At 39.0% G+C, this 24456-nt stretch overlaps 1 protein-coding gene across 3 annotated transcripts in view; it reads right to left on the bottom strand.

Annotated features, from left to right (window-relative positions):
- gulp1a (GULP PTB domain containing engulfment adaptor 1a) overlaps nt 1–24456 on the bottom strand; it is a 75648-nt gene that overhangs the window by 25384 nt on the left and 25808 nt on the right. For 2 of the 3 annotated variants that reach the window (XM_026294723.1, XM_026294725.2), the window contains exons 2-3: nt 24255–24340; nt 7334–7414 (exon numbers count right to left, since the gene is read on the bottom strand). In XM_026294723.1, the coding sequence (XP_026150508.1) occupies nt 7334–7361 (28 nt within the window). In that variant the 5' untranslated portion in view covers nt 7362–7414; nt 24255–24340. Of the gene's footprint in view, nt 1–7333; nt 7415–11541; nt 11695–24254; nt 24341–24456 lie in introns of those variants that run through there. The other variant, XM_026294724.1, reaches the window with a different exon arrangement.

Genomic DNA, 24456 nt, shown 5'->3' on the forward strand with positions numbered 1-24456 from the left:
CGCTCTGGCATGTTATATGGAATGAATGGCGGAGTTACACCGTATGGAGCACTTGTTTGTTCACTACAGAGAGTGTTCGCTGGACTCCCCGCTCTCTGCAAAACGTTTGTCTCACTGCCTATGTAACAGCATTGTGCAGGATTACTCTGCGTTTGGCAGGGAGCCGCCAGTTGGCATCCACGCACACTCCACTAGAGGAGTGTCATCCTCCACAGCTCTCCTGTGCGGGTTGTCAGTGGAAGACGTTTGCGCGGCGGCCCCAAAGGCCTCCCCGTGTTCTTTCGAGCGTTTCTACTTGCAGAATGTTGCAAGCTCATTCCTCTCTCACTGAGAGCCTCCCAGTCTTCATGTCAATGTGAGTACTTACTTTCTAGAGTCCTTTACTTCAAAATCTATTACATAAGATTACATATCTTGGTTCACCTTAAAATTCCACGTTATACCAAAAACAAGGGACAAATAGCCTAAGCAAACATTTGGCGTTTGGCATTCTCCAAATAATCACCAGATGAACCAAATGAAAATCACCTTTATTTATCTCATATCATTTGCAATGGACACTCCTTTTTAACATTGTCCAAGCTCATCTCTTGCCTTGTAGAGCTTGTAGAATGCTGTACTATAAGAACACAGTTTTTCAAGATGTGGGCAGGCAGTAGTGTACTTCAATGCAGTGCTCAGTCAGTGACAATGAATCAGATGGGTATGCACTTCTACGTCATGCAAAAAAACACTTAAAATAGACTCTAAGCAGAAACAACCTAAACCACACTTCTGCTGATGTCCAGTAAGACATGGTTACTGGTACTTTGAAACGGACCATTTGAAACTGTACAGTTGTGGGCATAAAATATATTTGACCCCATTTGTCAAATATAGTTTGAAATGTAGTATTAAGCCAAGGTAAAACATAAAAACTGCTTTGCTAAATGTTACAGTTAAATATAAATAATGTCAGTATCTCCCTTGAAAGACTCTCACTTGAGGTACTGTCTCTACCATACAGAGTATATTTGAGGAGATGAAACAAAATGTCACCACCTCCCTACAATTTAATGCAATCCAAATCAGCAACACTGCAATCTACATTTACAGCCACGCAAACCGAGTATCCCTGAGATTAACAACTGAAAATGATAAGGTTCACAACAGCAGGTTTTACTGTATTGGATTAAATGATATTCTACAAGTGTTTATCCCAAGTCAGTTCATAAATGACCACTACTTCATCCTGTTAAAAGGCTCTTGAAAGCGTTCACTCAATTTAAAACTTTAAATGCAAATATTACTGCTAGGAAAAGAATTTCAGGGACTACAGAACTAAAACATCGATACTGAATGAACATAGACATGGTCAGATGCCTAAGCCAACGTGATCATAGAGGACATTCAAACAATGCCACATACTGTACAGCATTAGACTCATCTTTCACATCACAGTGCCCTTCTAGTAGGCAATCAGGCATGCATAAAATGCATTTAGGAAAATGAGCCTCATCTACTTATTTGTGGTCTGATCATATAATAAACCATTAATGATAGCTCACTTAATGGTTGCAGAGTATATTCCTGAACTAAGCAAAACCACAACTAATTTATACTGTTCAGCATTTCAGTTAATATAGCCATGACAAAATTAAAGCCCATGTATCTTTTACATCTAATTTTCTGTCTGAGTGATTCCATCATAACAATGGAGAGAGAAAATATGACTTTAATAATTTAAAACAGCCTAAAAATTATGTGGCTTTAAAAGTTGAAAGAGTCTAATCCACCTATACCATCTGTTTCAACTTAAACTCGGCTGGACTAGTAGCCAGACTAACAGGGATCCCTGCTGAAATCTCAAGAAAAACACACCAGGGATGCAGAGGAGGAAAGAAACAGCCAAGGAAGATGGACAGGTTGAGACAACAAAGGCTTATAGAGAAGAGAAGATATAAGCCATGTCTGTCTCATCATGGGGCATGTCAGGTCCCTGGCAAACAAAATGGAAGAGCTGACGGTGCTAGCCCAGAATCAGAGAGCGTATCAGGAATGCAGCTTAATGTGTTTCACTGAGACATGGCTGCACCAGGATATTCCCAATGACAATGAGGGCTTTTATACTGTAAGGGCAGACAGAGACTGCACCAAGAGCAGTAAGGGGAAAAGGTGTTGGGGGGGGGGGGGGGGTTGGTTAACATTCTAAGTCAACATTCATCCAACTGTGCAATCACCATCATGGGGTGTATTTGAGTTCTGGCATATCATCTGTTTATGCTCTCCCCGTCAACTCAACACTGGCAAGCAACACCCTTCACCTGAGTGCATTTGTTGCTTTCTCAGGCGACTTGATCCACACTATACCTCCCAAATTCACCCAGTATGTGAGCTGTCCCACTAGAGAGGAGAGAGCTATAGACCTGTGTGGACCTGTAAACATTAATTATGCATGTAACTCCTCTGCCCTTTAAAGGACTTTTTTAGGGTCGACCACAACCTGGTTCACTCTGCTATGTCTCTTTAGTGAAGAATCAGCATGTGACCACAAAGATTGTGAGTAAGAAGGGTCTGCTTTAAGTGTATCACAGACTACATCAACTTCTGTGTTGACACTGTACCAGAAAAGACTGCCCTGTGTTGCTCAAATAACAAGCTGTGGGTAACAAAAGACATCAAAGCAATCTTGGAAAAGAAGAAGACGGCTTTCACAGCTGGCAACAGGGAGGAGGTGCGAACAATCCAAAGGGAGGTGAAAGAAAAGATCAAGGAGGCCAAGAAGATCAGGTGATCAGGAATGATCAGGAACACTGAGCCTCTGCAGTCTCTCCCTTTCTCCTCACCACCATCACCACAGACTTTAGCTATTGGACGGAGACCTGCCACCTTCAGAAGTTTTCTGACGACAGTAGTTATATATCAGGATATATCAGCAAGTGTGAGGAGATTGGGCATAGGGGTGTGGTGGACAACTTAGTCATTTGGTGTGAGCAGAACCATCTGCAGCTCAGCGTGACAAAAACAAAGGAACTCGTGGTGATATGAGGAGGACTAGGGTTCCGGTGACTGCTGTTTCTATCCATGGGGTCAATGTAGATGTTGTGGAGGAGTAAAAATATTTAGGAGTGTACTTGGAAAATTATCTGGACTGGGCCAAAAACATTGATGCACTTTGTAGTAAGGGCCAGAGCTGTCTCTAAAATTTGAGGTCCTTCAACATCTGCCAGATGATGCTGAGGATGTTTTATGAGTGTGTTCCACCCTCTATGCTGTTGTGTACTAGTGCAGCAGACTAAGGAATAAGCTCATTCTCAAGGACAGCTATATTGTGGGAAGAGAATGTTGTCCAAGATAAGCACAATATTGGACAAGTCTTCACACCCTCTCCATGATGCCATCAGCCACAGAAGCACATTCACCCATGTTGAATCACAGAGTGCCACAGGAGTTCATTCTTGCCAGTGGGCGTCAACTTGTTCAACTCCTCCTTCCATCTCTTGATTGATGCTATACATATTTCAATCTGTTCAAGTTCTACTATTCACTATTCACTGTAAATATGTATATTTTAAGTAGGTATATAGTATCTATTACTAATAGAGTATGCTTTTTATATTTTTAAAGATAGGAGTTTATTTTTATAGTTAATTCTTTACTATATTTTATATATGTGGAATGGATCACTATAACAAAACAATCCCTGCAAGGGATTAATAAATTATTACTGATTCAGATTGGTAGGGCATGACTGCAATACATTTTTTACTGCAGTACCTCAGCTCAGATGCTTTGCAGCACATTACAGTGATCTGCAATGAAAACAACCTACATGTCTTAAGTTAGATAACAATTACACATTGTGTGTTCAGTTTTACAGCCGCTGACAATTTTGAGTATCTCCAGGATTTGACACTTTTTCATCATCATAGCTATAAAAGTGCAACAGCTACTTCATACCCTTTGTATTGGTTATGGTTTGCAGCCTGGATGTAGTGACACTGTAAAAAATGTTATTCTCCACACTAGCATTAAATATAGTAAAAAGTCCCCATCCCCCCTAAAAGTATGTTTAGCTTCTTATTATTTCAATGTGATGTTTGAGTGTCAAATACAGCCTTAAATATCGGTACAACATGTGTGGTTTTGTGACAACACACCTAATTTGGACAGTAAGAGACATATGTCTGTTACACTTTTGAAATTAAAAATATTTTTAAATTCATTATTCATTCATATTATTGTACAGAGCAGAGAATTTTAAATGTTTTAAAACATGTTTGAAGGGAATCTCTAAATTATTTTGGAATATTGCAATTTCCAGATACAGCATAATTATTCCATAAACCAGAATCAAATGAATTACAGATATAATTGATAGCATAACATAATAAGCAGTTGCTGAGTAGTTACCTCCTTCAGGTTTCTGCATCAGACTATTAGACAGCTGTCTAGAAACCCAAATCGATTTTCATTAACAAAACAGCCACCATGCTGCAAAAGAGGGGAGGATATGTTTTTCATTTTGCCTGGCTTGACACTGTTAGACTCTATTTACCTTACACAGAATGCTGCTGTTTTTTTAGGTCTGATACAAAACAAATATTAAAACTTTTATAATAATAAAATATTAATAACATCATTGTGTCCTCTGACATTTTTAACTGGAGAATAAAAAGTCTGACTTGTATGTTAATTTTAATGCAGACCAAAACAGATTTATTTCATAAATACAAAACATAGCTTGCTGCTTTTCCCATCTTGGGTTTGTTGATCATAATTTAAATAAACCAATATACAATTGTTTTTCACTGAATTAAGCTACCACATGGTGAGTTAGAGTTAGGAGGTGAATGCCATCTAATACATGTACTAATCCCAGGTTTATGAAGGTGGACTAAATATTAAACATCTCTCAGTATAATGTAATAGAGCAACAGTTCCACAAAACATCAATCATGAAACAACATGTCTATAAACAAAAATAATATAGCTTTCATCTCAGCTTTCAGGACTTAATGCAGGGGTGATGTATCAACCTGCACAAATTTAAGCTACAGGAACCTAATCGAGCCTGTTCATACAATAGCATAAAAAGGACATGAAATCACTTAAAGAACCAAGAGTAGGTTACATTCTTGAAACATAATGTTATGGTGAGTTATGTTCTCTAAACTGCTGCTGTGAGGCTCACAAAAAGGTCCACATGAATTTTGAGTCCAACTATTCTGTGTGAGTCATGTCCAAGAGCAATAGGGTAATAACCAAGCGAGATAAAAATGATCAAGATCCCCACTGGCATTACCTGCTAGACATGATCAAGTCCAAAAAACAGAGCCAGACACTAAGATAAAGGGAAAGGTAAATCAGTGGAGTGCACCTGTCGTCAGTGCCAGCCATCACTCTCAGCCAACAGCAAGGTGCAACAACGTGCAAAAGACCTTAAAAAATAAAAACTCTTGGCCACACCAGTATGTATGTTAGCTGTTTAGAACACTTTTTAAGTAGCTTTTATTAAATTAGGAGCAAAAGAGCACAATGAGAAACATGCCATAACTAGCCTGGTGCCTTTGTTGAAACTACCCTAGGGGTGGGGAGAACCTCATAATGGTGGGGGCTGTTAACAACAACACAAAGCAATGATCCTCTTTTAGTTGTATTAAGAGTTCCGTAGAGACTGAAAATTTACTCTCCTGTGGCATCATTTACTGTAGCTCGTGGGATGTTGACAGTGGCAAATGAGCTGGGCCTTTAGTCAAATGTGGTGTGAAGTTGATAAAGGTTTGTTATAAAACGAATAAAATAATTGGATTATGACACAAGCAACATCTAATCTCATAGTTCTAAATCCTGCCCAACAGCAACTGCACTATGTATCCTGTTATCATCCTTATCATAGTATTTTCGTTATGGACACTTCAAGATACCAGCAAATTCAAAACCAATTTCAAACTAATCTCAAATCAATACATTTATTCTGGTATTAAATGTCTGGATAAATATTCATCAGCATTTGTTATTCAACAGGAAACTTGGAATATCAGGGTCCACTGAGTACAGAAAAGTAGCAAAATATGCTGTACATGGTTCCAGATGCTTTCATTATACTACCTGATGAATACGTTTTGGCATTATTTGCCACAGATGATAACAAATGCAGATTGCAGAAATTAAATCTAGAAGCAAGCCTAGGGGTCAGGCATCTGTTTGTGTTTCGATAACAGTACAGATTGCAGTTCAGGACACTACAGTTCTTCACTATGTTGAAAGGGTCTTAACACACTATTATGGCAAATGGATGAATGAATGCAGTTTTCAGCTCCCTACAGTTGCAAGGAAATGCAACTGCTTGGATGTCTGGAAGCATCTCTGTGTAATTGTCTCGCTTTTTTGCAGGAACCCTCATTATCTTTGTGCTACCAAAGCCAACTTTCAGATGCAGCTTTGTTGCAACTCTAATACTTCTTCCTCTATGTCATCACAATATACTGTAGGCACGTGCATATGGATAAGCTGATATATAGCAGCTAAAAGGAAAGGAATATTTGCCCTCCCCAGTTATCATCATTAAATTGTAAAAGAGAGGATTTATAGGAAAAAGTGAAAGCCTGGCGCAACACTATCAGTATCAGTAAAGCCTGGTGCAACACCTGGGTGCTGGGCATTCTCCCCAACACTGTCCAGGGCTTCTCTAGGTCTGTTGATTCACACCAGAGGGTGTAAGACAGATGGTGGTAAACACATCAAGCTGCTTTACAAACTGCATTCTCTATGCATTTAGGCAGGGTCACCTCGAGACTCTGTGGTGTTGTTCAACACCCATGTCTGTGTAGCACTCAAGTAAAAGGCGTGGCGGAATGTTAAGTCTGCTGTCTATTTAATTTTACTAGCTGATTTGTGTTTTTCTTTTGGTTGTACAAACAATTGTGTTGTCCTTCATATCTTTATGGAATGAATCTTTATATTTGAGTTGTTTTATTGCAGGTAGTTTCAGTCAAACAACCTCTGAAGTTGCACAGGACATGATTTTTATCTATAGAATAAAATTATTTCTCCAGACAAAGTAATAAACATAAACCTCCATCAGTTTTTTTAAGCTTTTAAGTTTCAAAACCTCATAGGCCTGCCACATCAATGAACTCTATGAGGTGAAAATTTAAGTGCTAATAGCTAGAAATTCAGGTGCTAGGATACGCTGAATGTTCAGACTAATGCAGATGCCTGCAAAGAGGCCAAAGTGGAAAAAGTGCACTGTTCTTCTTTTAGAACTCAGAGAAGTCTGTGGCAATGTTGTAGCTAAAACATACTTGGCTAAATTCAGTAAGCTAAATGGACATAAGTTATTTCTACTCACCTTTTTTCCTGTTGAAGGCGCGGTTCATAGTGGAAAATGTGCGTCTCTGAGGTGCCTCCTGAGAATCTGCAAATATTCCACCTGGAAAAGCAGAAGGGAGCAGAGAGTTAAAATGGCTTTGACCTCAGAAAGTCTTAAATTCAACAGCCTGACGTTAACTCTAAAACAATCCCAGCCTCTGAGAGTGAGGTAATGTTTAGTTATCAGAACGTGTTCAAATGAAAGTCCCAGCCCTTGTGCATTATATTTACCATTTAACACTGGGCCATATTACACTCATCATCCACGCAATCTGTACTTGTGGTACTAGAAATAAAGCACTTGCTGACCTTACACTTATAGAGCACAGGGAGGTCTAAGACTAGTGATTTTTATTAAGGAGAAGTAAAATGTTGCATTGTTTACCATGATCCTCTTTTCCAGTCGTTGGTATTATGTTCTAATCTTTGCAACTAAACTTGGTCAAACATTTCTATGCAAGTGTTATGTGTTCAATTGTATCACCAATATATGATCCCCACGAGAGCTCAACAATCTATGAGACTACAAGGGCAAAATGTCCAGGTCTCTGTAGCTGTCAGTGTGCCCCACAGTCAATATTCTTTACTCTGACTATTTATGTATTATTTTTTTTTTTTTTTTTACTGTGAGAAAATATGCAAGGCCTGCCAATAGCAGAATTATACTCTTGCCTTTTGAAACAAATAGAGTTGTGTCCTGTCAATTTAGAAAATTAAATTAAATTTTTTTTTATCTCTGGCATTTCTCAATTATCAAGGAAAGCCTGAATCCTCCAACAAAGTGTTAAATTAGTTAATTTTACAAACATAGCCTGGTTTATAAGAACTATACTAGCTTTCAATCCTATACTATACTGTATATGTCAACCTTCAGTTCAGTACATACAGTACCTATGGGAAATCTGCCCAATTCAATGTGCATGAATACATTTTTAAAAAGTAATGTCACTTATTTACACTTATCACACTTATCATTTGAGCCCAGGTTCACTCATGTATTTCACATACTGTTATGATCCATACTGACACATGTTCAGACCTGAAGCTGAGAGGAATATTATAGGAGCCTAACTGACTAGATTTGATGGACACAGCCCAACTCTGAGTCTACAGAAGTCTGCTACCAAACATCATCCCAGTGTATCCCTATACGTACTATATACTGCATCAGTGATTTCTATTGTTGTAACATCAATAAAAACTGAATACTTTGTCAATTTTATTGGGTAACTTTGGTAAAACCATTTTTAAAAACATTTTATATACACAGGCCTTCCTCTCAAGCAGTGCTTTTTCTCAGTAGAAATTTCAGCTTGTTTCATCACCTGACTCTACAACAGACTCCAAGGAAGTTGATGCCATATGGTGCCTTGTATGCTCCACAAGCAACAATTATGGGTTTAACAAAAATGATGCCATACAGAAAATAGGCTCTGCTATAAATGGCATCATTGACCAATCATCTTTTGGACTGAGAGATAAGATGAAAACTGAAGTATGTGAAAACAAATCCATCACTCTAACATGGGAGATTAATAGGTCATTAGTTTTGACTGAATAGCAGTAAGGTGCCACTACAAAATGATGGAGACATGTTACTGAGTCTCATATAGTATTTTTATTACTGCTGGGAGCAGTTGATAAACAAACAAATATACACAGACCCCCAGTTATTTATGAATTTGCATTACACAGGCTTTGCAACGTTAAGCATCTGTCTCTTTAATCTTCAAAGGCCTTTGCACATAATAAGGTGTGATATATGACAATGATATATGTTATGGATCAGTGGCATAAAAATAAGGAAATGTACAGACACAAATAAAATGTTTTTGGGTTCTCAGTGTGAGGGGATATTTTACTGCAAACACAAGTCCTCAAAAGGGCTGGAGAAAATTTAAATGGAACAAGTTCTAGGGTGGGGACTGGGACATTCCACAGCAAAAACAGAATCTCTCTCCTGCTGAAACAAGACAACTTGTGTTCGTTATTTACAGGTCTAACATGCTGCTTTTAAAAGCACTGCATATCCAGATAAGCAAGGACACTACTACTGTTTACATTTCACCAAAGACAGGCTGAGTGAATTCTGCACATCTCAGCGGCCAATTACTCTGCAGTTTCTAGACTGCCAAAATAAGACCTGGCAGCTGTGGCCTTGTTACAGTACTTAGTCATAGCATTTTAGACACCAAGCTTTTAGGGTGCACCTAGCACCTAGCAGTGCACCAGGAAAAAAAACTGCTACAGACTAGCAAGACATTACTAGCTAGAATTACTAGCAAGAATGTCAGTAGAGAAAAAACTATTGCAGGGATTTGCACAGCCTCTCTATATTTCCATTATCATAAAAAAGTATTTTTAATGAAAGTAGTATCCATCCATCCATCCATTTTCTATACCCGCTTTTCCTTGCTGAGGGTCACAGGGATCTGCTGGAGCCTATCCCAGCTCTCTCTCGGGTGGAAGGCAGGGGTCCACCCTGGACAGGTCACCAGTCCATCACAGGGCCACATAGAGACAAACAACCTCACACACTCACACTCACTCCTATGGGCAATTTAGAGTCACCAATCAACCTGACATACATGTTTTTGGACTGTGGGAGGAAACTGGAGTACCCGGAGTAAACCCACACAAGCACAGGGAGAACATGCAAACTCCACACAGAAAGGCTGGATGCGAACCCACGACCTTGCTGTGAGGCAACAGTGCTAACCACTCATCCACCATGCTGCCCTGAAAGTAGTATCTACAGATGTAATTTTTTTCTGATAAACTCTCACTTTGTGCTCTTTCTCACAAGTACAACAAGGCTTGTTTTGCAGCTGGAACAAAATTTGTAACAACAAACAAATTATTGGATAATGACCAGTATTTTTAAATCCAGTATTGAATCCTTAAAAATACCTTAACTGAGATCACTCCTTAAAGGTCCCCATTAAGAACGTTATTTTCTTAGTGCAAAGCTCAGCGATTAGTCCCATTATGGCAACCTGGACAGAAATGTTCTGCAGAGGACAAAGCCTGGCCACTCTCCTATCTGTTTGTGGTGTAATGTAATGCCTCACCTGACACCTGACTGTGATGTCATTCATTTTGATTGACAGCTGCAGTGTTTGGCCTATTTTAATACCTTCCTGTCTAGTGATTCAACAGCAACCTACTGGAAGAACTACTGACCCCAAAACTCACACACAGAGAGACACACTTGCATTCACACACAGACTTAACACTGAGCTGCAAACTTCTTCAGTCTCCCTTCGATGTTTACCAGCTGCAGTAGAAGCAGGATAGGTGTGTGCTCAATTCCACACCAAAAGAGCGTGCATACGCAAACACACATGCAAGTTCACACACAGCCACTGCCATAGACTACACATCAGGCTCAGAGTATACTCAGCTGACTGGACCTTACATTACTGTTCCATTATTATTAATGATCCAACATTATTAGGTTTAATGACAAAACATGGCAAATGTTAAAAAAATACATAATATTAGTTACATAGCCTCTAACATATGCATAATATGTAGTCTTTTTGGTGCACTTCACTAATCAAAACATAATCCCCCAAAAAGAAAATCATGGCGAGAGTCTGACAATTCACCTTCAGTGAGTCAAGCATTTGGAATTTAGCTTGAGAAAGACTTGAAATGTGTACAATCTACTCTGACTCTGTGAAGCTGTCTAAACAACAATCTAAAAATGAAAACTCTGACATAAAGTTAGTTTAAAAAGTCAAAAAAGAAAGAAAGAAAACAAGCAAAAGTTACATCACATTTATAATTGCCTCTCAGCCACTCACTAATCTGACCCATATGCACTAAAAAGGCAGCAGGCTTTTAACATAGGATGTAAGCAGAGCATACACTGTGGTCCCAACATAATACCTCAGAAAGGAAAATCAACAAAGATCCTTTGTTTTCTTTATTTTGTCTCGCTGCGGCACATGTTGTAAGCTTGGTGGATAAGCGTAGCACATAAGACATCGCAACTACAATAAGTTTATGAATTTGGTCCCAGAATTCCTCAGTTGAATGGTGTCGTGCTGTCTAATCTAAAAACCAGGTTTACTTTCTCACAACATGACATACTTTATCAAGGAAAAGCACAGCTATCCTGTACAAGAAGAAAAGAACTAAGAGAAACATGCAAAACCACAACGGAGCTGAGATAAAACCTACCTACTAGCCGTCAAACTGGGACAGAATAGTGAAGAGGAAGTTCCAGAGGACCTTAATAGTTTACAGCTGTGGGCCAGATGGTGGTACACTAAGGACTGCAGAGAGAGATGATGGGGTTTGCAAACTCAACAAGAAGCTTTTTCCTAGACACATGATACTTGACATTCAAACTCAACTTCCTCCGCCCACAGTTTGTCCAAAACTGATTCTGCTGGAGTTTTGCAAGAGCTAAAAAGAGCCCCCTTTCGACAGGAACTGTTTTACTGTGATGCACTGTGGTCTGCCATAGATGGCTTACTAAAGCCAACATGCCAGAGGTTGGAGTTTGACCCTTTGGCTGCAGTATGTGATTTATTATCGCAGTATGTGCATTGGGAACACCCTTAGGTTAACATCTTGATATCGATCAAAACAGCAGCATGGCCAAAACATTATGACGTGATGAAAGCCACACTGCCTCTTCAAAACAAACCCCCGAAAGCCTCACTGAGGGAATATATCAACTGGATAGTACACTTTCCTTTTCAACCACACTCCAGAAACATTTAAGGCTCTATGGTGTGTATCCTGGAAGCTGAAATTGTGTTATACCACTTTAAACTAACACTCAATTGTCTATTTTATCACATAGAGAGGAGCTGTGTAGGACACAGTGAAAGAGAGGAGCATAGGGTAAGCACCACAAAGAAACCTGATGGTGAAAAGAGCCGTGCTGTTTTTATCTCACCATCATGTGAATGTTGTGTCTCTGGTGTCTAATGAGGAAACTGAGTCTGCATCCTTCAGAGTCTTTCAACTTAGGAAAGGGCAGCTGACAACTTTTTTTTTTGACAATACTGAACACATTCAGGATAAGTTCAAAGTTTCATTTAGAAAGGATTAAATTAAATGAAATTGAAACTTCCAATGGCTCATACCTTTCATAAAAATACTGAAGCTGTAGAGCTTTCTGTCATCAAGAGGTAAAGTGGAATTTTAAATCTTAGGCTTTACCTGATTATACAACAGCAGAAACATGCATTCAAATATAATGGCCTTACTTTGGGCCTAGATGAATTCATTTGTGTATTAGAATTGATGTGAATAATTAAGTGTTGTGTATGTATACACCAGCTTTAAAGAGCTGACCATTAAAAAACAAAAAATGGTCATAAACACCTGCCAGTCAATTTCTTGGTCAGGACCTTGGGTATTGATGTGTTTTTGCTGGCCAGCAGAACTCTGGTTTCTGCCTGAGAAAGAATTTAAAACAGGGAGGATCTCAGAATTTGGGGCTTCTCGTTCTCACTTCATTTTTCTAGGGTTTTTCTTTGCTCTAATTTGTGTCATTTCATGTTTGCGTCTTGTATGAACAGCTGTGGTGGGGTAAAGGACGTGGCTGGCCCAGACCCTTTCTATAAAAGTGGGGCCCTTTATGTTACACACATGTACAAATCTGGGTAAAAAGTAAAGGAAAACAACGATCCATTATACAGATGAAGTAGAAAAATGTAAGTTGAAATTGACCTAATTTTATGTTATGTATGTAATTTTATGTTATGTATCATTTGACAGTACGGAAGTGTATGATTACACTGTCAAAAACCAAAAACAAAATAAATGGCACTTTCCTTCTTATAAAACATAGTATAATACTCATAATATAATAATCTTAGAAATATAATATAATAAAAATATAACAATAATTATAAATGCATATATATTATATATAATAACATTATAAACACATAATATATGAACATATACTACATATACAAACATATTTCATCATTATTGGTACAAAGAAGCATGGCATACAAGAACTCAAATGCATCTAGGTCAGCAGCTGAAAACAATGCTGAACCAATGAGTCATCTTTTCAGACTTTGTTTGGAACTAGGCTACACCAACTACTTTCTCCATTGCATGTTTAATAAAGAAATATACAAGGAGAAGAATCAAGTTGAACAATATAATAAGCAAAATAACAACCAATCATTAGAGCACAGAGTATCTTCATCCTCCTACTAGCTATTTTCAGCACTAATGTTTACACATTAACTGTGTTGGTTTACACATTAACTGTGTTGGTCTTATTGTTTAGGTGATTTTAGCCAACTCACGACACATCCCTTGAATCCATCAGAGACGACAATGAAAATTGGTCGGCTACTGAAGGGAAACATATATACTTGAGGATTATTAACGCTATGATGATGCCAGTGCAGTAATTTGGATTATGTAAACTACTACAATTCTCTAAACACAATAATGAACAATAATAGAAACAAACAACCACAACACGTGATAACCTGTTTTGCGATGACAAAGTCAGTGGGACAGTTTTGTTTATACTCTTATAATTTACAAATGTATACCGTATTTTCCAAACTATAAGTCACTTTTTTTTTTACTCCTCTGCCGTGTCCTGTGAGTTATATGTGTATATTTACAGTAATTTTGTTGAGTAGTCACTAGCATTAGATGGCACTCTTGACTCAAATGAAGATAATACTGCACCACTGAAAAAGTAAAAACATTCATATTCACGGTAACTCCTAAGACAAGTGAAAAAGAAACAGCTATACTGCAGACTACAAAATGCAGGTAATAAAGTCTGTAGCTGAAACAAAGTTTGGAGTGAGTGTCAACATTTACACAACCTGAGAGAGGAGGAGGAGAGTTTCTTCTCCCCCCACCCTGATTTTGACGCAGTTGTTTAACATTACTTGACACAGATGAATGAATTCTGTAATGTACTTCTGCTTGTTGTTATGCCTAACCTATGTTCTTCATAGGCTAATTTAGACTAGAATTAGCTAACTAATTGCGACTTATACACTGAAGTGACTTATATATGTTTTTTTTCTGTTCAACAAGGCTATTTTTGCTAAAAGTGACTTACTTTGGTGCAACTTATACAGTGGTGTGAAAAAGTGTTGGCCCCCTTCTTGATTTCTTATTTTTTTGCATGTTTGTCACACTTTGTTTCAGATCATCAAACAAATTTAAATCTTAGTCAAAGATAACACAAGTAAACACATCATGCAATTTTTCAATGAAGGTCTTGAAAAACAAAATCCAAAACTACATGGCCCTGTGTGAAAAAATGTTAGCCCCCCCTGTTAAAACGTAACTTCACACCTGAGTTCAATTTCTCTAGCCACACCCAGGCCTAATTACTGCCACACCTGTTTGCAATCAAGAAGTCACTTAAATAGGACCTGCCTGACTAAGTGAAGTAGACCAAAAATCCTCAAAAGCTAGACATCATGCCGAGATCCAAAGAAATTCAAAAACAAATGAGAAAGAAAGAAAATGAGATCTATTGGTCTGGAAAAGGTTATAAAGCCATTTCTAAATGGGATTGGGATTGCAGCGAACCACAGTGAGAGACATTATCTACAAATGGCGAAAACATGGAACAGTGGAGAACCTTCCCAGGAGTGGCCGGCTGACCAAAATTACCCCAAGAGCACAGCGACGACTCATCCAAGAGGTCACAAAACACCTCACAACAACATCCAAAGAACTGCAGGCCTCACTTGCCTCAGTTAAGGTCACTGTTCATGACTCCACCATAAGAAAGAGACTGGGCAAAAATGGTGCATGGCAGAGTTTGAAAACGAAAAACCGCTGCTGAGCAAAAAGAACATAAAGGCTGGTCTCAGTTTTGCCAGAAAACATCTTAATGATCCCCAAGACTTTTGGGAAAATACTCTGGACTGACGAGACAAAAGTTGAACTTTTTGGACGGTGTGTGTCCCATTACGTCTGGCGTAAAAGTAACGCTGCATTTCAGAAAAAGAACATCATACCAACAATAAAATATGGTGGTGGTAGTGTGATGGTCTGGGGCTGTTTTGCTGTTTCAGGACCTGGAAGACTTGCTGTGATAAATTGAACCATGAATTCTGCTGTCTACCAAAAAATCCTGAAGGAGAATGTCTGGCCATCTGTTCGTGACTTCACGCTGAAGCGAACTTGGGTTCTGCAGCAGGACAATGATCCAAAACACACCAACAAGTCCACCTCTGAATGGCCAACAGAAAAACAAAATGAAGACTTTGGAGTCGCCTAGTCAAAGTCCTGACCTGAATCCGATTGAGATGCTGTGGCATGACCTTAAAAAGGTGGTTCATGCTCGAAAACCCTCCACAGTGCTGTAACAGACTCACTACAAGTTATCGCAAACGCTTGATTGCAGTTGTTGCTGCTAACGGTGGCCCAACCAGTTATTAGGTTTAGGGGGCAAACACTTTTTCACACAGGGCCCTTAATAATAAATACCTTCATTTAAAGACTGCATGAGCTGTTTACTTGTGTTATCTTTGAGTAATATTTTAATTTGTTTGATGATCTGAAACATTAAAGTGTGACAAACATGCAAAAAAAAAAAAAAAATCAGGAAGAGGGCCAACCCTTTTTCACACCACTGTAGCTTGGAAAATACTATATTTATAATGTTTATATTTTCAATAATAGACCAACACCAAGTGACTTGGTATAACCAATACACTGTATTATTCATAATATTATACAACACAGTTGCAGTTACATTCAGAATTACTGATAACAGAGACAACACGGAAACTAGTCTAAACCATAAACAAAGCAATAAACATTTATAACAAGGGTAAAATCTCTTTGAACATATATTCATTTACAAGTTGCTCAAACATGCTTAGTATAAGTAGTCAAGGCTTGCTGCCATGGTGCCATATGTACCATAAAGTAAGACTACCACTTAATTTAGAGTTGTTAGCATCCTGTAACCACCAGGCTACATCTCCAAAACATGACTATATGGGTTAAGATTGGGCCACCTGACAGACATGGCATTAGACTGAATTCTAATTAACACTGACTGAACCAAGTAGCTTCTTGTAAAAGTATACTATACTACATTTACTGAATTTGTGTGAAGATGGTGACACAGTTACCTTGCACAGCTGCTAGATTCTCACGAGATTTGTGAGTCCACACACTCCTGAGAATCCATCTTGCGAGACTTGGCGGTATGTAATTTCACCAACCCACCAGTGATGTGGACCATTTAGCATCCTGTGAGGCCGCAGTGTCAGTTAGGGGCATGATGACAGCGAGAAGTTACCTTTTATTCCCATATTTACCTTCCAAAAACGATGCAACGATGTCTAAAACCGACATGTTCACTGGTAAGTGAACGTAGCAACTGTAGCTTGTTAGCATCCGCAGCTTCTCAGCGATTTGTTGTGTTTAATCTTAAGGCGCATAGTTACTACATCATGTGATTAACTGGTTGAAATTACTTAGTATTAGCTGGTAACTGACAGATGGTTTACCCAATCACCTTCCAAGTAATTGGGTTTTTTTTAGGTAGTGGAACACTTTCCACTTTAGCCTTTGTAGCTTTGGGTCTTTAGCCTTTGTAGCTTGTTATATTTGGTCTGCAAGTAAAACATGATGTTAGGGAGTAAACATAATTTTCTGTAGACTAGCACTGAAAGTCTGTACTGTGTTCTCATACACTCTTACATTTTTGTCAAGCTGTTAGTTGTTGGTAAGCCAACAACAAATCTAAAAATGCAATCTGTACAAGAAAACTCAACAGGTCATGAACTAATCTTTTCCATTGCTGATTCTATGCCAGGAAGCTATTTCAAAGAGATAAGCCATGCAAAAAGATGAGTTACAAAGTGAACAGAGGAGGGTGTCTGCTGCTAATGTTCCTACTGTCACTGAAGACCTATACACTTGCACTCTGGACAGCTCAAAAGGTCATATTATGTTTTCAGTTGCAACATTTCAGTTGCTTTTAAACATAATATCTAAAACTTGATAACACTGTAATCAGCACAAACTGGGCTACAATAATATGTGAGCAGCGAGTTTATACATGATTGTGTTTTTGAGAAAACAGTGTTTATGCATGGTTAGTGAAAAACTACAATTTTTAAGTCACTGAAATAAGACCATAAAACACAAACAGAACATTGGTTCATGAGACTTTTAAGAAATGCATCTTGTAGTGTAAAGTGTTAGCTTCAAAATTATGTGAAAGTCATCTTGTTCACTCATTCACAGTAAACAATACACTGATTTAAATTTACTAAGACACTTTTTGTTTAGAAAGTGCATATGCAGGAAGGTGTGTCTGACCATGAATAGTAATGTGATTTACCTGAGAAGACAAAAGACGCACTCAACGACCTGCCCAAAGACACGCATAATGAGCCTTTCAGTCAATGTACCTGAGAGGGGATTACTGCAATACAATACAATACAATACAATGCGGATCCAAACGTTCATCATTTGAGTCGTGTTTTTCCTCTGAGGAGAAAGTAAACTATTCGTCTCTGTCTGGAACATACAAAGTGCTTCTTCAACCGTGTAACGTGCCATCATCCAAACGCACAGAAAAAGTGAATAAATTCTATGATGAAGTTCAACAATTTATGTCATTTCTCACGGGTGTGTACATTATTACCTGGCTCACCTCAGATTATTTCCATATGAACAGTGCGCTCAGTACGAGACGGGATCAAATTAGCTGTAATGAGGTGAGACATTACGAGACATTACGTCTTTGTCTGGTCGTTCAGTGCGTCTTTTGTGTTCTCAGGTAAATCACATGACTATTCATCCTCAGACACACCCTCTTGCATATGGCCTTTCTGGACAAAAAGTGTCTTAGAAAATTTAAATCAGTGTATTGTTTACTGTGAATGTGTGAACAAGATGACATTCACAGCACTCTGAAGTAAACACTTCAGCCTACAACATGCAGGTCTCCAAAGTCTTGTGAACCAATGATCTGTTTATGTTTTATGGTCTTATTTCAGTGAGTAAAAAATTGTAGTCTTTCACTAACCATGCATAAACACTTTTTCTCAAAAACACAATCATGTATAAACTTGTTCACATATTATTGTAGCCAATTTTGTGCTGATTACAGTGTTATCAGACTTTAGACATTAATATGTTTAAAAGACACTGAAAAAAGCACAGATGTCAGGACATGTCAAAATTTGTCCAGGCCCCCAAAACCCCCTCAGACCCCAAAGGGTTAATGTCTGTTCTATGGTACTTGAAAAAATATTTAGCTTCCCTGTTTTCATGACATGCATATTTGTGGAAATGGCAATAATGCATGAAATTTATGTCACAACCATCGAGTTGTGTTATGATAACACAGATGGTAGTTCATGCCTTGTTTGCCCATACTGGGTTGCCTGTCAATTGCTGTGACCAATAACTGTTCCTGTTAGTTGTAGCACAACAGATCTCTCATTGTCATTCAATTACAAAATGCTGCTCTGCTCTATACAGTACCTATAACACACTATATTCACGTTACAGACTTCAAGAAGAACAATAAAAACATTTATGGTTTTTCCCCCTGTGAAGTTTACCACAGCCTTGGGAAACATTTTAGCAGTGTCCAAGTTTCTTTTGGCATTCATTATCTAAATGTCCCACAAGGATGAACACAAAGATGTTTTTTTTTGTCACTGAAAGCCTTAGTGTAATGTTTTTGTTGGAATTCAAATCTCTCATATGCACTGAGGTCATTTTAATTCCATTCACATTTCCTTCAAATCCTTCCACATTTCACCTGAATCAATAAAACTGAAATTTGGAAGCATCTCACAGTGCAGACTGTGCTTGCTGGCTGAGTCCATTTTTTAGCACTGACCCACTTGAAAGAAATATATCATTATAACTAAGAGGCTAAGATGGCTATTGTGAGCAGAAAGTCTTTCCTTTACTAGCCGTTGGTCATGCATGTATGATAAACACATCTTAGTCTTAGTGATTCAGCAGAGTTTCTTTATGGGCAAACCCACAGAATTAAGATTTGGCAGATCCTACATGCAACAGTAGTGATTTCAGCTGATCAAACTAGTGGTTATAGGCTAAAATAATAATCCTGAATGTGAGTCAATCAAATCATTTTATTTGCACTAGATGGATAGCTATTTTGAGCTGAAAAATAATATGAAAAAAGAAGCATTATTCTGATTTTATGAAAAAATATACAATTGATGTGGTTTAGTAATTCACAAATGGATTCATTAGTTACTGTGAGCATAAACCTTTCACTATTACAAAGAGGAAGAAAAAGTACTTTATTAATCCCCAAGGGGAAATTCAATTGTTACAGCAGTTATTCTAATTTAAAATTATTAAATTTAATATTATTTAAATTATACAAATTAATAGTAATTAATAAAGTTATAAAGTTATATATATATATATATATATATATATATTTTAAAAAAATTAAATTTCCCTTCTCACCCCTATGGGTGGTGTGTGCGTCTTCCTCAATCTCGGGTCCTCTACCAGAGGCCTGGGAGTTTGAGGGTTCTTCGCAGTATCTTAGCTGTTCCTAGCACTGCGCTCTTCTGAACTTCTTCAGAGCTCTGATGTTGTTCCTGGGATCTGTTGGAGCCACTCTCCCAGTTTGGGGGTCATGGCCCAGAGGGTGCCGATTACCACGGGGACCACTGTTGCCTTCACCTTCCACATCTCTTCTAGCTCTTCTTTAAGCCTTTGGTATTTCTCCAGCTTCTCATGTTCCTTCTTTCTGATGTTGCTATCACTTGGGATTGCTACATCAACCACTACGGCTTTCTTCTGCTGTTTGTCCACCACTACTATGTCCGGTTGGTTACCCATCACCTGTTTGTCGGTTTGTATCTGGAAGTCCCACAGGATCTTAGCTCGGTCATTCTCCCTCACCTTTGGAGGCGTGTCCCATTTTGACCTTGGGACCTCCAGCCCATACTCGGCACAGATGTTCCTGTACACTATGCCGGCCACTTGGTTATGGCGTTCCATGTATGCCCTGCCTGCTAGCATCTTACAACCTGCTGTTATGTGCTGGTCTGTCTCAGGGGCATCTTTGCATAGCCTGCACCTGGGGTTCTGCCTGGTGTGGTAGACCCCAGCCTCTATCGATCTTGTGCTCAGGGCCTGTTCTTGTGCTGCTACGATTAGTGCCTCTGTGCTGTCTTTCAGTCCAGCTTTTTCCAGCCACCGGTAGGACTTTTCGATATCAGCCACTTCTTGTATCTGTCGGGGGTACATGCCGTGCATGTACGTGTCCTGCCATTATGGTTCTTGCTCCTCTTCCTCTGCCTGCTATCACAACTAGAGATCGAAGAAATACAACAACAATGCTACGGCAAGGGGGAGCCAGGACGCAAGGTCAGGGGGGATACAACACCATCCCCACCCGAGATTGGGTACCAAGCCCCAATGACAAGCCCCCACATGCTCAACACAAGAGCAGCTGACCTGAGAGTGAAGATCATGAGCAAGATGAACTAGTAGTCGGTATCCGAAGCCAGTCTTAGTGATGATCTGGCTGAGGGGGTTCAGGCCTATGCAGAACAGCAGCGGCGACAGAGCATCTCCTTGGTAGATGCCGTACTTGATGGAGACTTGTACAATCGGCTTGAGGTTTGCCACTAGGGTTGTTTCCCATAGTCCTATTGAGTTCCTTTTGAAGATTCTTAGAATGCTATTGATGTTGTATAGCTCCAAGCATTCCAGGATCCATGTGTGAGGCATTGAGTTGTAGGCTTTCTTGTAGTCAATTCAGGCGGTGCACAGGTTGGTGTGTGTCGAGTGACTGTTTTAACTACCAGTAGTTCATGTTTTGCTCCCCTTGTGCTCTTACCCATTCCTTTCTGAGCCTGGCTCATGTATTGAGCCTTGTGCTTAGAGTTGGGTAAGAAGTACAACAAGCTGTCCATACCTGAGGCGGTGGAGACTGCCAAGCAACAACTCACAGCCCTGGCCACACAACTGAAGAGGTACACCAGAGAAATAGAAGCAAATAGAACAAACAGTGTTCTCCACCAAACCATCCAAAGTGTACTCTTAGTGGCAGGGTAGTAACATGAGAGCAGACCCACCAAATCCTGGGGACTGAACAATACTGGAAAAACATATGGGACAAGGCGGCATCAAATAAAACTAATGCCCAGTGGCTGGTGGACCGGAGAGCAGACCACAGCAACCTCACTGAACAGGACTCAGTAACCATCACAATGGCGGATATCCAAAAAAGGGCCCCAAGCATGAAGAACTGGACAGCACCACGACCTGATATCATCCACACCAACTGGCTAAAGAGGTTAACTGCACTCCATGAGCGCCTGACCTCTCAAATGAACCAGCTGCTAATAGATGAGACTCACCCTGACTGGCTAACCGAAAGCAGGACACCAAAAGCCAAAAGGGAGCAGTCCCATCCAATCACCGCACGATAACCTGCCCCTGCACAACATGGAGGCTCCTGTCAGGGATCATAGCGGCTAAGAATATAAACATTGTTTATAATCCAGGTTTTTAGTATATTTTTTATTGCTACATGGCAAACAGGTGACCAGTAGGTGCAGTAGAGTCTCAGAAAACAAACAAAATTTCACAAAATTGATGACCTCACTGATTAAATGCCACACTGCTATTTTTTTGAACACACCCCTTTCAACTAATTGCCCAACTGCACAGCCTTAAGAGCGTGCATATCATGAAGGCTGGGTCTTGTTTGTTTTCTGAGAATCTACTGCACCTACTGGTAACTTGTTTGCCATGTAGCAATAAAAAAAATATACTAAAAACCTGGATTATTCTGGTTAGTCACATTGTACTGCGATTATTTTGAACAATACTGTGTGTAAATATATATATATACATATATACACGCGCACACGCACACGCGCGCGCGCACACACACACACACACACACACACACACACACACAGTTGTGCTCATAAGTTTACATACCCTGGTGATTTTGGCCTGATAACATGCACACAAGTTGACACAAACGGGTTTGAATGGCTATTAAAGGTAACCATCTTCACCTGTGATCTGTTTGCTTGTAATTAGTGTGTGTGTATAAAAGGTCAATGAGTTTCTGGACTCCTGACAGACCCTTGCATCTTTCATCCAGTGCTGCTCTGATGTTTCTGGATTCTGAGTCATGGGGAAAGCAAAAGAATTGTCAAAGGATCTGCAGGAAAAGGTAGTTTAACAGTATAAAACAGAAAAGGGATATAAAAAGATATCCAAGGAATTGAGAATGTCAATCAGCAGTGTTCAAACTCTAATAAAGAAGTGGAAAATGAGGGGTTCTGTTGAAAACAAACCACGGTCAGGTAGACCAACTAAAATTTCAGCCTGCACTGCCAGGAAAATTGTTCGGGATGCAAAGAAAAACCCACAAATAACTTCAGGTGAAATACAGGACTCTCTGAAAACTTGTGGTGTGGCTGTTTCAAGATGCACAATAAGGAGGCACTTTAAGAAAGATGGGCTGCATGGTCGAGTTGCCAGAAGAAAGCCATTACTACGCAAATGCCACAAAGTATCCCGCTTACAATATGCCAAACAGCACAGAGGCAAGCCGCACAAAGTCATTTGGAGTGATGAGACCAAAATTGAATTTTTTGGCTACAACCATAAACGCTACAATTGGAGAGGAGTCACCAAGGCCTATGATGAAAGGTACACCATTCCTACTGTGAAACACGGAGGTGGATCACTGATGTTTTGGAGATGTGTGAGCTACAAAGGCACAGGAAATTTGGTCAAAATTGATGGCAAGATGAATGCAGTATGCTATCAAAAAATACTGGAGGAAAATTTGCACTCATCAGCCTGGAAGCTGCTAATGGGACGTACTTGGACATTCCAACATGACAATGATCCGAAACACAAGGCCAAGTCGACCTGCCATTGGCTACCGCAGAATAAAGTGAAGGTTCTGGAGTGGCCATCTCAGTCTCCTGACCTCAATATCATTGAGCCACTCTGCGGAGATCTCAAACGTGCAGTTCATGCAAGACAGCCCGAGAATTTACAGGAACTGGAGGCTTTTTGCCAAGAAGAATGGGCAGCTTTACCATAAAGCACTTTGAATTGCATAGTGTATGAATGGTGCTATACAAATAAATTTGCCTTGCCTTGCCTATCTGAGAAGATAAAGAGCCTCATCCACAACTACCACAAAAGACTTCAAGCTGTCATTGATGTTAAAGGGGGCAATACACGGTATTAAGAACTGGGGTATGTAAACTTTTGATCAGGACCACAGTTTCTGTTGTCATTATTATTTAAAAAGAGTAAACACAGTTGATTGATAATAAATGGCTTTAGCCAATCACTAACCATGAGTGAAAGTAAAGTTTTTGTATTATTTATATTCTCTGAAAAATGGCCAAGAAATCATAAATTCTGCCAGGGTATGTAAACTTATGAGCACGTGTATATACATAAATATATATATATATATATATATATATATATATACATAAATATATATAATCATATATATGTTTTTTTTTTTTTGGTCACATATAATGTGTATGGGTGTATGTGGTGGGTTACCATGATAAAAAAAAAACAACATAAAAACATTTCCTTTGAAAAGAAAAGTACAAATGTTACTGCCAATCATAAATGCATTTTCTAAGCTCAACAGGATGGCATCAAAATGTCACGTCACTCTTGTCCCTATATAACACAGCAAAAAAAAAAAAAAAAAAAACCCTGCCAAGAATACAGACAGCTGATTAATGTGCCAGAGCTATTATATGTCACTTTCTGTCATCTTGTCCTATAATTATAGTGATATTCACTGTAGAGGGCAATAAACTTGTGCATTAGGATGAGTAGGGAGTATATAATAATAACTTTTTGGAAAGTTAAAAAAATAACATATATGAAGCCTTACTGTTACTGTGGACCAGTAATGTTCAAGATCCTTTGCTGTGCCTCACTCATTTAAAGGCTGATGGGTCCTCATTAGTGCTGTATGTTCTGCAAGTGGGAAGTGACAAGAAAGAAAATTAGCAATCAAACAAATCAGAGATGAACAGTACGCATTACAAAGGCAATACCAAAACAGTAATATATTACTTTTTGCTGTAATGCAG

Source organism: Mastacembelus armatus, chromosome 21 (genome assembly GCF_900324485.2).
Source record: "Mastacembelus armatus chromosome 21, fMasArm1.2, whole genome shotgun sequence".
Taxonomy (NCBI): Eukaryota; Metazoa; Chordata; class Actinopteri; order Synbranchiformes; family Mastacembelidae; genus Mastacembelus; species Mastacembelus armatus.